The sequence below is a fragment of the Falco rusticolus genome, chromosome 13, assembly GCF_015220075.1.
Source record: "Falco rusticolus isolate bFalRus1 chromosome 13, bFalRus1.pri, whole genome shotgun sequence".
NCBI lineage: Eukaryota > Metazoa > Chordata > Aves > Falconiformes > Falconidae > Falco > Falco rusticolus.
Genome location: NC_051199.1, coordinates 16,717,439 through 16,733,417, shown reverse-complemented (window position 1 = coordinate 16,733,417; position 15,979 = coordinate 16,717,439). Strand labels below are relative to the sequence as shown.

At 48.3% G+C, this 15,979-nt stretch overlaps 1 protein-coding gene across 3 annotated transcripts in view; it reads right to left on the bottom strand.

Annotated features, from left to right (window-relative positions):
* Nucleotides 1-15,979, bottom strand: part of FGF12 (fibroblast growth factor 12) — a 228,185-nt gene that overhangs the window by 142,638 nt on the left and 69,568 nt on the right. The window contains exon 1 of one of the 3 annotated variants that reach the window (XM_037407494.1): nucleotides 1,816-2,126. The exons of the other annotated variants lie outside the window; for them this stretch is intronic. Coding sequence (XP_037263391.1) covers nucleotides 1,816-1,903 — 88 coding nt within the window. The 5' untranslated portion in view covers nucleotides 1,904-2,126. Of the gene's footprint in view, nucleotides 1-1,815; nucleotides 2,127-15,979 lie in introns of those variants that run through there. 3 annotated transcript variants of the gene reach the window in all.

Here is a 15,979-nt window from a genome sequence, read left to right as displayed (position 1 = left end):
TTCAGTATCGTTTGATCAGAGCGGGAGAAATAAGGGAAGATTCAGTCACCACATATACATCAAGCACACTTCAGCATAGGATCCACCAGTAAAGCCAAGCCAGCTCAGCAAAGCAACTATTAGAACACTATCATCAACTTCTAGTTCGCTTAAGTTACAGCCTAGCGTGGCCTATGGCCTTAGCACCACCCTGTTTTTACCAGTAGGTTATTGTACTCTCTATTGCCCCAGGTTTCCAAATGACACAAAACAAACATTCACACACAACACCACGAAGAAAACTCCAGTACAGTTTTCTGCTGAAAAGAGAACAACATGTGCAATACCTCCAAGCACAGCCACAATTTGTTCTATTTATTTATCATATTGTTCCTCTAAGCAGGATATTTTCAAGGAGTCAAGACTACTCCCTCAAAAGTTTTCCAGCACATCCCCTATTGCCATAAGCCAGTCACAGACAACACAGACAATCCTCGTGGGAGGGAAGGGGATACTGAGGCATGAACAGGTGGCTATAACCATTTACATTTTTTCCTTAGCAAGGCCAGAAGGGAATCCAGGCTACCTCAGCAACAGTATTTCCCCAAGCGCAGCCTTCCTCTTCAACAGACAACACCAAGCATTTAAACAGGAGGCGTGGAAATTTTTCTCTTCTAAGAGCAAGATCTCACATAAGGGAACTGCACCAGTGTTAGCAAGCAATATTTTAAAAGGCGTCCTTGTAAGCATCAGGGTTCAATAAGCAGATCTATTCAAAAGCCAAGTAGGAAGGGAAACACAGTTAAGCTCACAGCCATAGAGTTATTGCTATAACTTCTGCAGATCTTAGTAGGATTGGGTTTCTTTCCATAGAATCTTACCCAGTGTTGAAGAAAGGGAAAGTCACAGTCATGAAACACAGGTAGCACAAAAGAATTTGCAAAGACACCATTTAAAAAGCTTCAACAAGATTACTCTAAAAATCAGGGGCAGTGCCCCACCAAACCATGGCACTTGTGCACTTACTCCCCTCTTCAAAAAGTGCTCAGGTACAGCTCAAGATCCAGAATAGCCTTCAGCCCGTCACCCCACTGCACTCCCCATCCTGGTGCAATATTCCCTGCCCAGCAGGCTGGGTGCTGAGAGAGGTGCTGAAGTCTCCCAGCCCCCCATCAGGAACAGCTAGGGACTTCCCTTTGCTTCTAGGGGCATTCCCCACTCACAGGTGCATTCAACACCCTCTACCAGAATCAAGTTGCAACATTGCTACTACAAACATGAGGCACAGGGAGCTCTTACTGCGGGCCCAACCCCAGAACTGCATGGAGCCATAGATGCTCCAGGGAAGGTTACCATTATCCTGAGGAGGTGGTAACGGAGCCCATGGTTGGGAGCCTGAGATGGGAGGAGAGATACAGGGGTCCCATATGGAGAAAAGGGACCTGCGTGGGTGTGGGCTGCAGGCGGGATGAGGGACACTAGTGAGGGTCACATCAGAGGTGGGGATCCATGTGGGGGAAAGGGACCCCCAGGGGGGTTCCATTTTGGGTGGGGGGCTGCAGATGGGGTATGGAACCTGCTTAAGCCTGCGGGACACATGGGGTGGAGGCCGCGGGTGGATGGGGTCCGTGCCGGGAGCCGGGGGGCAGGAGGGAGCCGGGGTCGGGGGTGCCCGGTGGGGTCAGCACCGCGGACAGCGCCCGGCCCGTCCGGCCACCTGTGCGCGGCGCCGGCGACGGAGCGGCGGGGGGAGGGCGAGGAAACGGGGCCAGCCCGGGCCAGCGGCGCCCGGGCGGGGAGGCGAGGGCGGCGGGGACAAGGACGCGCGCTCCCCACCTGGGCTGTGGCTGGATCTCAGGCGCCTTCCACAGAGACACTGCAGCATATGCGAGCCTTTCTCCAGGAGAAGCCCGAGAATCCTCATGGATTTCACTTTGTGGCTCCCTCCCGCTCCTCGGAAAAGGGACCGGCCACGGAGCGGCCGGCTCTCAGCGGCGGGGCGCCGGCCCCCCTCGCCGTCGAACTTGCCGGCCCATCGCCGCGGCCCCGCCGCGCCCGGGGGAGGATGGGGGGCCCCGCCGCCACTTCTCGGGACTTCGCCGCTGGGGGAGGGCAGGCTTCGCCGGGAAGCGGGGCGGGCTGGCTGGAAGGACGTCAAGCCCTAGAAACACGAGCGGCCGGCTCCCAGCCCTGCCCCCTGTCGGCGCAGCCCCCGCCGGGGCGGGGAGCCGCCGCCGGGACTCCCCCAGCCGCCGGCAGGCTCGGCCGCGCCGCTCCGCTGGCGGGGAGGCGGGCGGGGTCTCTCGCCGTCTGCCCCCGCCGCCGCGCTGAAGTTGCCCGAGTGCCGGCGGGGCGGGAGGCGGCGCGATGCCCCCCCCCCCCCCCCCCCGCCCCCCCTCCCTCCCGGGGATGCTGCCGGGGTCGGCCCGGTGCACCGCGGCCGCTCCCAGCGGGAGCCGGCACCACGTGCAGGGGGCACCGGGGGCGGCCTTCCCGGGGCTGCCCGCCCGGCACCGACCACGGGACCTGCAACGTGGCCGGGAAGAAGACACACCTCTTGTCTCGAATCACCAGTAGGAGCCGTGCCCAGGAGCAGGGGTGCTCCCGCCAGCGCACGCCTTAAACGAGCCGAGGCTCCTGGTTCACGCTGGCGCATCCCAAGGCTCCATCCAGCCTCTTGCAGAGGCCGCTCCGCTGGGACCGACGGTTCACGCTTTTCTACCCATTTTTAGACCGTCGCGGTTACAGCGTGGCAGACATAAGCCCAGCTCAGGGTTCACCCTGCACGAGGAAGGGCAGGGCCTGTATTTCCTATGTGAGGAAGGTTGGGGAAAGCTCCTCAGAGCCGTCTTTGATTCATGAAATCACACAGTGCAAAACCCACAGCATGAGGCTGGAAAGCACAAAAAGCTCCCTCCTCAGAGGAAACAGTGTCGGTGTATGCAAAAACCTCTCAAATGAACTCTTCCGCCTGAGTAGACCTGGATACTCTACTGAAAAGCAGCTGCCTCTGGGACAAAGCTGAACTTTGCACCAGGGTGCAGTTTCTGCCTGGGTTACCTCCTCATGCCCCACCTTCCAAAGCCACCGCTGCTTTTGTTTCCCCTGGCACCTGGCAGAAGTGGCCATGCTCCTGGCCAGTGCACGGGGTGGAAGTTTTTATGGGCCAACACTCCACAGGGATTCGAGAGCAGGGATACAGACTTGGTTGTTAACACTTGCTAGGATGTCTCAAACAAAAAGAATGAGGCACAGGCAGTATGATACGGGATGCAACACTGGTTTGCTCACTGGGAATCCCGTTAGGATGAAACAGTGAAAGCTATAAAATACATGGAGATCAGAGTACCAAGGCACATAAACCAGGCATAGCAAAAGAAACACTGTCCTAGTGTGAGAGTCTGTTGAGGATCTGTGGCAAAACTATTACTTGTAAGAGCACCTGAAGTCTTTCAAGCCCTCAGTAAACACCCTACAGTTTCAGTTTTCCTCTAAAACAGGGGAAAAAAAACCCAGTTAAAATGCTAAATGTTTCATGAAATGGAAGCTCTTATTTTCCAGTCAGCCCTACTTCATACACTAAAAACAGCACTTAGCTAGAAGCAAAGCCACTAGCATACAGTTCAGGACTGTTAAAAGGATGCAAGGTATTAATAACTAACCCCTGGGATCCATGCTAAACTCAGTTTTTGTTGTTTTCTGTGACTTGTGCTTAAAATCATCACTCTGTATGTCTTATAATTCATAAGCTATTTTATGCAGGACCTGGCACATGCACCAAGCCACAGCAAAAAGCTAAATTAAACTGCCCTTCTCCCTCCTCTGTACATGTCTCCACTTACCCAGGATCATTGTTCCAGCGACACTCCTTAGCAATACTTGCTCTACAACAATCACAGAAGACCACTGTGCCATGCCAGGGCAGACACCAAACTGAGACTAAGGCTGTTACTTCTCCCTTTCACCCATAGTTGTCCTTCGGTTCTCTACTAGACCGGACCAGCGAGCAAGCCTGTAGCCCCTCTGGAACAAGGCCAGAAGTAGTTCGCACAGTGAAACCCTAAAACCAACCAGTTATTCTTGAGTACTTCTGTAATAGCACAATAAAATAATAATCCTCTTTCTGCAAACGCATCAGCAGCATGTTTGAGATGAGAACGATTCTAGATCTGGCAGATCAAGGACAGTACCGTGAGATCTGAGATCAAGGTGCCCTCCTTGCTAAGCAGCCAACATGGAGCTGTAAATGAGGGGGCTCTGATTTAGAGATCCCAGTACTGAAGTGCAGCACCAGGTACCAGAGCAGAAGTGCATCTAGATATTATAGATATTAAAGTAGCGTGGGAACAGACAGGCATTATCACCTGGGCATGCAAGGACAAGCATATCGGGCACAATACAGATGTTTGTAAGAAATAAAAAAAAAAAGAAAGAGAGAATGCAACAGGTAGCTGAATTTTGAGACCTCTGTTCATTAAACTAACATAGCTGTTCTTGGAAAATTGACTCAGAATAACCCACAAAACCACTAATACAATAATCCCTGTTTCTTTGGGGCGTTTCCATCACCTTGCAGTGAGGCTGATGATCCAGGCTTAACCCACCAGGACTTCTGCCTTTGTGGGACAGGCTCCAAGGGGTCAGTTCCTGATTCACATCACAGCAAAGGAGGGCAGAATCAAATCAGTGAAAAGAATGAATGAGCATTACTTGACATTTCCAAAGAGGGGTCATGAGGGCTGCAACAAGCACACCTTCTTTCAAACTGAGTAGGTTTAAGTAACTTTAAACAGCGAAATAAAAGCATAATAATGGCAAAGGATGATTCTTTAGGAACTGTGATGCATATGACTCAAGTGTTTACATGCCACAAAATGCTCAGTAATACCATGTACCCAATTAGGTAAATCTTAACCCAGTGAACAAAGCTTATAGAACTCAGAAAGACAAATGGAGCTGAGATAAATCGAGATGTTGCTAGATGAGTTAACTCATTTTAATCCAAAAACAAGGTAAACCAAAATAAAATGTATTTCTCTGTAAAGGGACAGCATGTACCCAAACAATATTTCAGTGGGATGTAAGTGACGTGTAAATCTTGCTATGACCCCATCGATGAGCTTGCACTACTGAATAATAATGCAAATAACATCTCAAAAGTTACTGTGAAAATGTTACAGATATTTAAGGTTTTGCCCATTGGTAGAACATGGGTATTAGAAATGATAGTGTTCTTGAATAAAAGCAGAGGTTGTGTCTGCTGGAACACAAAGGAAGCTGTGAAAGACTCATTGAGGTCAGAAGACAGTTACAGGGAACACAGTGTCATGTGTGTTTCTCCCTTATTAAATTAAAATGCCATTGGCCTTCTGAAGCACAGAACAGAAACGAGAATATGTTTGGGATTATGGATTTTAAATTAATACCTTCTACTAAAAAGAGGAATGCACTGTGCTCTGATCAGAGAAAAATAAGGTGATTTAGCAGACAAGGCTCTTTGCTAGGTATTAAAATAGCATAATGTGCATGAGTACATCAGTTAAAAAGCCAAAAAAGAAAGAAAATCTACACAGTTCAAAGAAGAGACTAGTCAGGAAAGGTAATTTCCTTGTGTTCATACAAAAGCAGGTAATAATCTTTCAAGGTTTTGGGTCCATGCAGTTCCTGTTTTCACCCATATTGACTACCTGTAGTTCTTTGAACATTGTGACCGGTACAAGAAAAGCAGCCTGGGCAGGTGGGGTTGGGGGGATGTTGATGTTGGGGAGTGGGGCGGGGGGGGGGCAGGTTTTGCGTTTGGGTTTTTTTTTTTGCAACACTTTGCCCTTATGTTTTCTGGCCAACACAGGTGGATACAGTGAGAAATGGCCCATTAACCTCAACAGCTTTTTCCAAGCTGGTGCCAGTGCAATCTCAGACCTTGTCCCTCTCCGTAAATTTACAACGCTCCTATGGGAGCACTCGGTGCTCATTTCCTGACAGTTGTTCCATGGAGCTATTTGCGATCAGTGATGGCAGATAACCACTTCTCAGCATCTTTCTTTGCAGAAGCCATTTGGCCCTGAATAGGCCAAAAAATATAACCCTTTCCAGTGCAAACAAGTACTTACCCCACCGTCACCCCTGTGCTCTCTGAGTATTTCTGTTTACCCTTTACCCCTTCTCCATGAAGCAGAGCACTGCTGGCAAGGCAGGATGGCAGGATCTGCTTCAGAGATACCTAACCATGTACAGCTTTACTGCATCGAGCTCCACCAAAGCACAGGGCGCTCATGCCAGAGCCAGTGGGAGCTGCAGTGCAAAGTTCAGGGGTTTGCTGAAGGTCACACAACAAAAAAGTAGGGAATCATCTGTCAGCCCTCATTCTGGTGATTTAATGAGAGGATTAGCCTCTTCCTGATCAGTATAAAATTGCACTCGTCATAAGGCAAAGATTCTGCTAGAAACTCTACCACAGAAAAGGTATACCACGCACTTTCTGACAGCAAATAGAAGATGAGACAAAAAAAAAAAAGACATAGCTTGATTTTGTACATCAGATGAGAAAGACTAGTTTCTTGGCTGCTTTTCTGTGGTCAAAAAGCAGTGCTATCATATGAACAAGAGGGAACAGAAACCACTTAAGTTCCTGGTGGCAAGACAGACTTGGTAAAATCTCAGCCTCGTCTCAGCTCATCAAAGCAGATACGGGAGAAAAAGATGTCCCATAGCCTTGATCATTTAACAGGTTTATCCTCAGACACATAAAAAGGTAATAATAATACTTAGTACTTGTACTTCCAGACATTAACAAAAAATCTAATATTACGTGTAAAGAAGGCTTTGTGTATCAAATGTCTCCATACTGAATTAGTGAGAAGTGGTGGTTCTGGGTATTTTTCAGCACAGTGACATTTCCTCAGAAGCTGGAACTTCTAGGACTTCTCTAAATGTATTTTGATAGTAGTACCAGCAGCTCAGAACAGATGCTCTGGAAAAAGGGGCAGCCGTGCATTGCTCCTTCCACCCGTTTCCAGAGCCTGGCAGCTTTGCAATTTCCTCATCCACAGGATGTCTCACAACGTGATTAAGAACCCTTGATGGATTTCTCCACAACAAATTTTTATAATTGGTCTTTGAAGTCAGTAATACTGTTGGTCTCCTCGCTATCTTTTAACGAGAAGTTCTACAGGTTAATCATGTGCCAAGAAAAAGCTTTTATTAGTTTAAAACTGCTTCTCAGTAGTTCTGTTTAATGCTCACTTTAGCAGTTATATTGTGAAACGGTAATTTTATATTCTCCATGACAGTCATGGTTTTATACATCTCTGTCGTATTTCTCTCCTCAATTGTTTCATTTCTGAAGACACCTGCAAATGCCTGATCTGTTCCATTGCTCCCCGGGCAGCAGCTATTCTGCACGCTCCACTGACCTTGTCACTGTTTCCTGTGCCTTTCTTGCTCTATTGCGTCTCTTCTGAGACAGGATAACTAGAGCTGCACACAGTAGTCAAGGTGTGAGTGCACCAGGGATTTCTAGCACGGCAGGGTGATAGCTCCTCGTTGCTCTCCTTACCTTGCATCTGCTGAGCTAGCACATTCAGAGAGACCTACACTCTCTCTGAGGCCATTTTCCAGAGAGAACATGGCCCCAATAGCAATCCTGACCATGAGTGACCACAAATAGATATTTTGGGGGGTTTTATCCATGGGTACATTACCCTGCACCCCTCAGTTTATACTGCTGTTAGTTCACCAGACACTATATCAGGAGATCCTTCTGCAACTCCTTCCTGCCCACTCCTGTTTTGCTTACTTCAAATGATTTTGTTTGTCTTCTCTCCACCCCTTCACTCCTCAAGATCACTTAGGAGCGCGTTGGACTGCGCAGTCCTGTCCCTCTCCACTGGCAGTTTCCCAGCTGATGAGACCTGCCCACTTTTATTTAAAGGAAACACCCAGCGAGGGAGGCATTTTAGAAATCCAAGTGCATGATGACTTCTGCGTCACCTTTACCTAGATGTTCGGGGAATGCCAAGAGATTTGGGGGGCACATTCCCCCTGGCAAAAGCCGTGCGGTCCCTTCCCCAGATGATCAAACCTGGCTGCCAGGACCCCGCAGGGTGGAGGGCTCCCATTTTTTGCAGATAGCTGAATTTCAGGGCAAACCCCCAGATGTCGCCACATTTGTCCTTTGCACCCGGGAGTAGCAGAAGCACCTTCTAGAGGCACCTCCTTGCTGGGTACAATTCCCCTGCCAGCTCTGCTTGCTGTTCCACGTCCCATCAGTCTCTGCAGCCCCTCGCAAGGGAAAACACGCAGGAAGGCAGAAGATCTCGCCCATCTGCTGATCCCTCCAGGCTGAGGTTATGAGAGACGAAAGCAGATTAAAAGGGCTGTAACGCAGCCGGCGTGGGGAAGATCTGACCCCCAGAGCCCCAGCAGCTGAGGTTGGCAATGGTGGCTTTGCCTGAGGCACGACCCAAGTTCAGAGAGCGACAGCTCACGGTTGTGCCAGGTTTGGAGGGGCAGGCAAGTGAGCTTGCTGGCCAGCCGAGCTGCGGGGCTCTGCCCACCGGCTGGCCCCTTGGCTCCTGTGTTTTCAGCAGGCAGCCACCAAGGCAAAGCCAGTGCTGGAACAGGTGCACCTTCAACCAGGGTGTGCTCCTGGCTTTCCCCCTGATTCATGGCATGAAATATTAACACTTGGCAGGCCGCTTCCCTCATCTAAGAGTGCAATTAATCCATCCATCTCAAAGCAAAAAGTAGGGAAGCCTAATAAACAAGATTTTCTGAGGGCAAGTACAATAGATCACCCCTGCAAGAAGCCAGCAGAGGCTGGCTTCCCCCCGCTAGCAAGCTCACTCCTAACCTTCAGGAGTGCATCTGAGGTCGGGAGCAGCATCCATGGAAGTATGAAGCTCCCCATCTGCCTACTTCCAGTGACATTTACAGAGCCATTTACTGTCATCCAGATCTGAAGAGTATTTATTCTGGCGTGCTAATACAACATGTGTGGCACAGTCTCATTGAGACAAGCAAGGACTTGCCTGCCTGCCTTGGGAACGATGGTACAAGAAACACTTTCTGCTCTAATTCACAGCTGCTTCTCCCATCACAGTAAAGCTACTGCTGGGCCACTGTGGTTCAGACCCTCACTCATTAACAGGCCAGCGCAGCTGAAGACCAAGTGAAGACACAATTGAACCACAGATTACACTGGCAAGACTGCTGTTCTGGAACATGTCACTCTCAGATCCTCCACTGTAGCATCGCTAAGGCAGCCGGGTCTTTACCAGACCCACACACAGCTTTGTCCCTGCTAGTTCTGAAGGCAAAACAAGTGACAAAACCCAGATAATAAATAATAATGCTACAGACTAGTTTTAATGTGGCTATACATGTAAAGGAAACACATATTTCAAGAGAATTGAAGGCTAAGTTTACGAGACCTTTATGATCCAACCTTGAAATCCTGGCTTCTTAGGATAGGACTTCCTACTGGATACATTTTTTCCAGATGAACTTAGTTATGAGGACTTTTTATCTGGAAGACTTCCTTGTTTGAGACTGTCTCATGCAGTGTAGTCCTTACCAGAATGCAAGAGAGCTAAGAAAGAAAAAGACACTCAGATTTTCTTTTTCAGGGATCACTGTTGCTTTTTGGCAGATGCTCCAAAGCAGCAAAAAAATACACACACATCATTTTTCCTTAAAATGACATTTTCTAAAGTATTTCAACTTTGTTGATATATTTTGACAGTACTATGAAAAAAAAGCTGCAAGAAAAGGTTTTGACCTTACCAAAATGAAACATTTCCGTAAGTTTCTCAAACAAAATTTGATAATTGAGGAATGCCAGGAGTGTTTGGCCGACACTGGTGTGAACAGGGAAGACCTTAACTCCCACCCCATTAAGCCGCAACTTCCACACAGCTGCTGCAGCCCCAGCCCCATGCGCAGCGATACATGTGTGTCACAGACGGGCTTCACAGGACAGAGAAGATTTTCTGCTGTTCTGTTTCAGGACAAATGGTGCAGGCAGTTGATACTACCAGGCTCAGACACTGCCAGCTGCAAGGCAGACCCTCCACCCTCTACTATGAGAGCAAAAGCAAACGTAAGTAACACATTCAGGGTTCTTCCGTGCGTTTGACTCATGGTTTAGGGTCTTTTAAGGTTTCTGTTGTTAGCTTTTCTCTGCAGCTGTTAGAAACAGAAACTATCTAAATACACGGTTGTCATTCTTATGCAATGGCTTGGGGTTTTAAGACAGGCCCCAAGTTTTCTACAAGTTAGCAACACCAGTCAGCAATAATCACACCAGTGGCAGGTAACGTGGCTGGCTCCCAGAGACAGGAATCCTTGTTGACTTGTGACATTCTTGGTAATGGCCTTCCTCTGCTGCTGCAAACAGAACGGTGCCAGCCCAGATGCGGCTTGGACTGATTATCAGGCCCTGGAAAGCTCTGCTTCCCTACGAGAAGGTGAAAATCCTTCTTTCCTCAGCAGCCGAAGACTTTTCACTTATGCCAAAACAAAGTTCCAGCGACTCTCCTTGTAAAACATGTATAACCTGGCAAAACTGGGGAGAAACAAAAAGCGTTTCAATGAAAGATGAAGCACCATTCTATGAAGACTGCTGCGGAGCATGGCAAGGAAGAAGAAAACACAAAAGAAGAACGACCAATGGGTGGAATTTCAAGGGGGAAATAAAACACAGGAGGAAAATACTTCTGTGTGTGAGCAGATAAATCAGCAAGACACTACTTTGTCAGCAGGGGAATGTTACCAAAGGCCCTGAAGGTCGATCACTGCAGTGACTGTCTGCTTCCTGCAAGCAAAGTTCAAAACCTGAACCATACAGAAGGCACATGTGATGGATCTGGCACAGCACAAAATGCAGCTTGGCACAAGCTAAAGCTGTAACTGCAGCAGCAGAACAGAAAGAAGAAGGGTTAGAAGATAGAGAGGTGGCTGCAGAGGATTTACTAACAATGTTAGGGAACTGGGACTGGATTCAGACCTGGTATGAACTGATACTGCTCCACATAGCCCATACGTTTCAGGCACTGATTTGTTCGTTAAGTTTTTTTAACAGGCACTTCAGGGATTCAAAGATGGAATGATAAAGCTGAGCTGCTGACCTAACAGCATGTGCTAAGCTATTTATGAGTCACTAAAACACACCTCTTTAATTCTCACCTTAGCTTGTAAATGGCACGTGGCCAATACACCTTCTCCAGCTACTGGAGAAAAGTCACCACAGCATGTTATCTGCTGAGGCTGTTGGCAGAGCCACTGCATCAACTCTGCTGCAGGACATGTCTGACCTCCAGCCAGTCCTGCATTGGCCTTCTGCCTGTTTACACTGGGACAGCCACAGTCATTGCCCAAACAAGTACCACGCAATGACAGCACTAAGTTTTAGGAAATCTTTCCAGTGCTTTAACAACCCTCAGACAAGAAAGCCCCTGCAGAATCAAAAAACATGAGTGCAGACCTGAGTCATCCGAGTCCTCAGTGCCGCCTAGCCCCACGCACCATTTCTATCCCTGCACAAGTGGTCCCACCAGGTATACTGAGCTCATGAGCAAGTGGAAAAACAGCATTTCCCATTCCCAGAGAGCTGTGTCTTACAATTCAACAGTAAAACAGTAGTTATGATGAGAAAAATGTACAGTTAAAGCAAAACTGTTCTGAGCAAGCTATCACATGTCACGTATCTGTCCCCAGACCACTGCCAAAATTCTTTCCTTCTAGCTGGCATTTACTTAAACCTCCAAGGCAGAGATGATCTCAACTATCTGGTACTGGGGTTCACATAAACCCTCCTTAGATGTTACATCCCTCCCAGGAGCAGTGAAAGGAGCAATGAGGCCTCCCTTTGCTTTACCTAGTTACTTGGAAGGCCATCCCTGCATCCAAATTCCAGCACTCAGAGGCTTGACTTACACTTTCTCCACCGCTTTGGTGTTACCCTGGTCCCACAGGGGATTCTCCATCCCCCAGTCCCCTTCTCTCTCAGCTGCCAAGCACAGACTTGTCAAGATGACTCAGACCTAGGGAATGCCATCTCAAGGTCCTCCTGTTATAGAACAATCTCTGCCTATCTCCAGAAGGTCCTCATGGGTCTGGATTGGGGCTGCTGTGCCAGGGAGAGGGAAGCAATAGTTGCTTTGTGAGGAAAAACAGACCCATAGCAGCAAGCTTGTGCTGCTTCCCCTCTGTTGGAGTCTCAGTTCATCCTTGCTTAAGCCTCATGGGAGCAGCATGATGTTAAAACACAAGTTTAGCTATTTGATTTTCATGATGGCAGAGCCACAAGCTCCTGAGGGCAGTGTCAGGCACACTATGAGGCAGTATGTGACATCTGAGGATGTGAGGAATGGAAAGGCATGTTCCCAGGGGCATGTCTTCCCTTTTCCCCTGCTGAGTTACAGCAAGTGTCATGGCCACATCACCTATTTTTCATTCCCGTGTGGTCAGTGTCAAGCCACAATGAAACCGTAAGGAATCCAGCATCCTCAGCAGTGTACAAAAGCATTCTGGTTGCTCTGCAGAGTTGGATTGTGTAGTGTGCAGTGTTGCAGTAAAAAAAAAAAAAAAAAAAAGAGTCTTATATCAAGAACTCGAGTCTCCATTTTTGTTTGTTAACACTCCCTGAACCACAGCAATGGCAAGCAAGAGCGAGGCATAGCAGAAAACAGCCTTGCTCCTCACCCTGCTCCCTCAGTCACCCTTCCGGTTACAGCAAGAGCTGTCAGGTAAGACCACAACTATCCAAGATGATTAATACCAACAGCAACCTACATGAAGGAAAGCAGGTGAAAGCAGAAGAATCATTCTCAGGATGATGCTGTCAGGGGACAGATTGCCCAAGATATGCGCTTTTTCAGAATGTGAGTGGGACTTGGGCCTCCACCCAGCTGCAGTAATTTGTCTGCCTTTCCCCAGGCTCAAGCCATCACTGACTTGGGCAGCAGGGGAGAAGGGTGTTTGCTGCCAGCGTCCATAGATGTACACTGGACACAGCGTGGCCATGAGTCAGGCTGTCCATGCAGTGGAGCAAGCATCACTTGTGAGGAAACCCAGGGATGGCTCTGGTGCTCAGGCCCCTCCACGCTTGCCACCCTGCCCCTTGGCAGAGCACCCCCGGGCTTGGGCAGGAGGGCACCAGAGCTCCCTCTTTGCCCGTTTATCCAGACCAAAAGAAGTGGGAACATATCCCAGCGAGCACAAAAAGTGTGACAGCCCTCAGTCTCCAGGTAAAACATGCAGATGCCTTTGATGAGAGGCAGAACAGATACCAGCTTCACTTGCGCGCCATCAGGGGAAGCATCTGGTAATGGGCCTACATTAAGACAGAGTAAATTAATAATCAGGAACAATCTTTGAGCTGACGTCTGCTCCAGCCTGTGGGATGGTTTCTGAGCAGCTAAAACTAGAACAGAGCAATTCCTGGGGAAAAAGTCATAGGGAAAAGCCTGCACTGGTCTGCCAGGGATGCAGCAGTGCCTGGATAATCTCATTTTAAAGTTTCTTCCTTCTGTTTTTCCCCAGCTTGCTCTCCCAGTTAGGTCCTCATCTTGTAGAAACTGTTGGGTCACGTCCCATGGTTTCTTCCTTAGTGCCATTCTCACCAAGGGATGTTTAATGCAGGATGACTGCAGAGGCCAGTTACCATTTCTCTTAGAGGTGTTTACACCAACTAGGATTGATGGAGATAGGCACGTGGTGGCATAGCCAGCCTGTCGCACAGCAGCTGTGTTTGCGCTGCACTTCACCGAGACCCTGCTATTTACATTTGATGTCCCAATTTTTCTAACTTCCTTTTAGTCCACCTTGCACGCTTCATATTCCTTCATAATCTTTTTGTAATTCCATATCCCTATTAAGAACTCATTCACCCACCAGAAAAATCATGCTGAAAAGAGTGGGATTAGATAAGCTGGTGATGGTTCAGCCCAGGGTCAGAGTTGTTAACACAGACACAAAATGCTATGTGTAGACCAGTATAAGGCTGTTCTCTCAACACATCACAAGAAGTTACAGAAGGTAGAGCAGCTGCCGTCCACTCTCACAAGGGCAGTAGCCCTGAATGACCTTTCATGCTATAGTACTGCTGCCAGGATCTTCCCATCCTACAACTGCTTTTGAAAAATGGGAGACGGCCCTGGGGGCTGGGACCAAGCAGGAGCCACAAGGATGCTGTTTCTGCAAGTGGTGCAGTAGAGCAGTTCTACAGTGTCTTACTTGGAAAATGGAGAAAAGATTTATTGTGAAGGATTTGGCTGATTCTTATTCTTTACACAAACACTATGACCACAGTTTAAGCATCGCAAGGGTTTACAGAAGTTTTCCCCTTTGGTGGTATATGGTTGAACAGCAGACTTTCTGCACAGTTAAGTGTTACAGAAGATAATACCTGTTTATAAGACTACAGGCAATACTTTCTTATAGTTTAATAACAACACTGATGTTGTGGTTTAACCCCAGACAGCCACCAAGCACCACACAGCCACTTGCTCGCTCCCTCTCACCCAGAGGGATGGGGAGGAGAATCAGAAAGGAATGTGAAACTCAAGGGTTGAGGTAAGAACAATTTAATAGGTAAAGCAAAAGCCGCACATGCAAGCAAAGCAAAGCAAGGGATTAATTCACTGCTTCCCATGGGCAGGCAGATGCTCAGCCATCCCCAGGAAACCAGGGGTCTATCACATGTAACAGTTACTCAGGAAGACAAATGCCATAATGCCAAATGTCCCCCAGTTTATATACTCAGCATGACACCCCATGGTATGGAACACCTCTTTGGCTAGTTCGGGTCACCTGTCCTGGCTGTGTCCCCTCCCAGTTTCCCATGCCCCTCCAGCCCTCTCACTGGCAGGGCCCAAGAAACTGAAAAGTCCTTGATTTGGTATAAACATCACCCAGCAACAACTAAAAACATGAGCGCCCTATCGACATTGCTCTCACACCAAATCCAAAACACAGCACTGCACCAGCTACTAAGAAAATTAACTCTATCCCAGCTGAAACCAGAACAACTGAGATGGGCCCTTGACGGCTGGCAGCAGGAGGGGTCACTGTAGTGTATGTTAAGTGGGAGAATTCAACTAAAAATAAAAACTGAAGGGAAGAAAACCCAAGAAGTTGAAGCATCTTGTGACAACTCACCCCAGAAGCCCTGTCTGTCTGCCAGGACTGCACTACCCAGGAGCAGGGAGTGAAGCAAAACCATCCACCACCTAATGCTCTACAGCTCTTTAACCCACTCCATCTTCAGCTGCTTTCCATTGCTGGCTGCTTTTAACCTAGTTTTCAACCTCCAGAACTCTTATTTCTGACTACAGCTTTCATTAGTAGGGACACGCTCCCCATCCAGTTCCTTCCAGAGATTTAGGCTATGTCCCCAAAGTGCCTATTTGGGGAAGTTGTCTGATGCACTTGCAGATGGAGGGTGCAGTGCCCTGAAAAATGGGGAGAAGCAATAGCTTCAAGAGTACCTTTTCCCCTTCAGTACTGAGCAGCCAAACCCCACTGGTAAAGCTTTTTGATGGGATTGTTCTTTCCTAACCATTGTCAGGTTTCTTTCCAAAACTAGTGGGAAAGACTGATTTTTAAGGACATACAGCCCTCCTTTCCCTTTCTTTGACTCCTTCCCTCTCCTTTTGGAGGAGTAAGTGATGTAACCTTCTTTTTCTGCTTTTTCACACCTCCATTTTTTATGCCCTCTTATATAGGCAGTTGGGAAAGAGGTTACTTTGCACAAAAAGGGTCTCTGTGCACAACAATGTAATGGCTTCCAGGAGCTCTCAGTGATCACAGATCAACCCTCATCCCCAGTTGGCAAAGTGCTTTCCTGCTGATCCTGCAGCAATCCTAATTTCCTGAAATCCTCCTGTTTTCCTGCAGGAAAATCTTCTCCTGTTATTACACAAACAGGTTCTGTAAGGGGGAGTGCAGCACACTGTGGTCTCCGCAGCAGAGGTGCTCACACACGTCCCTGGCATCTCCC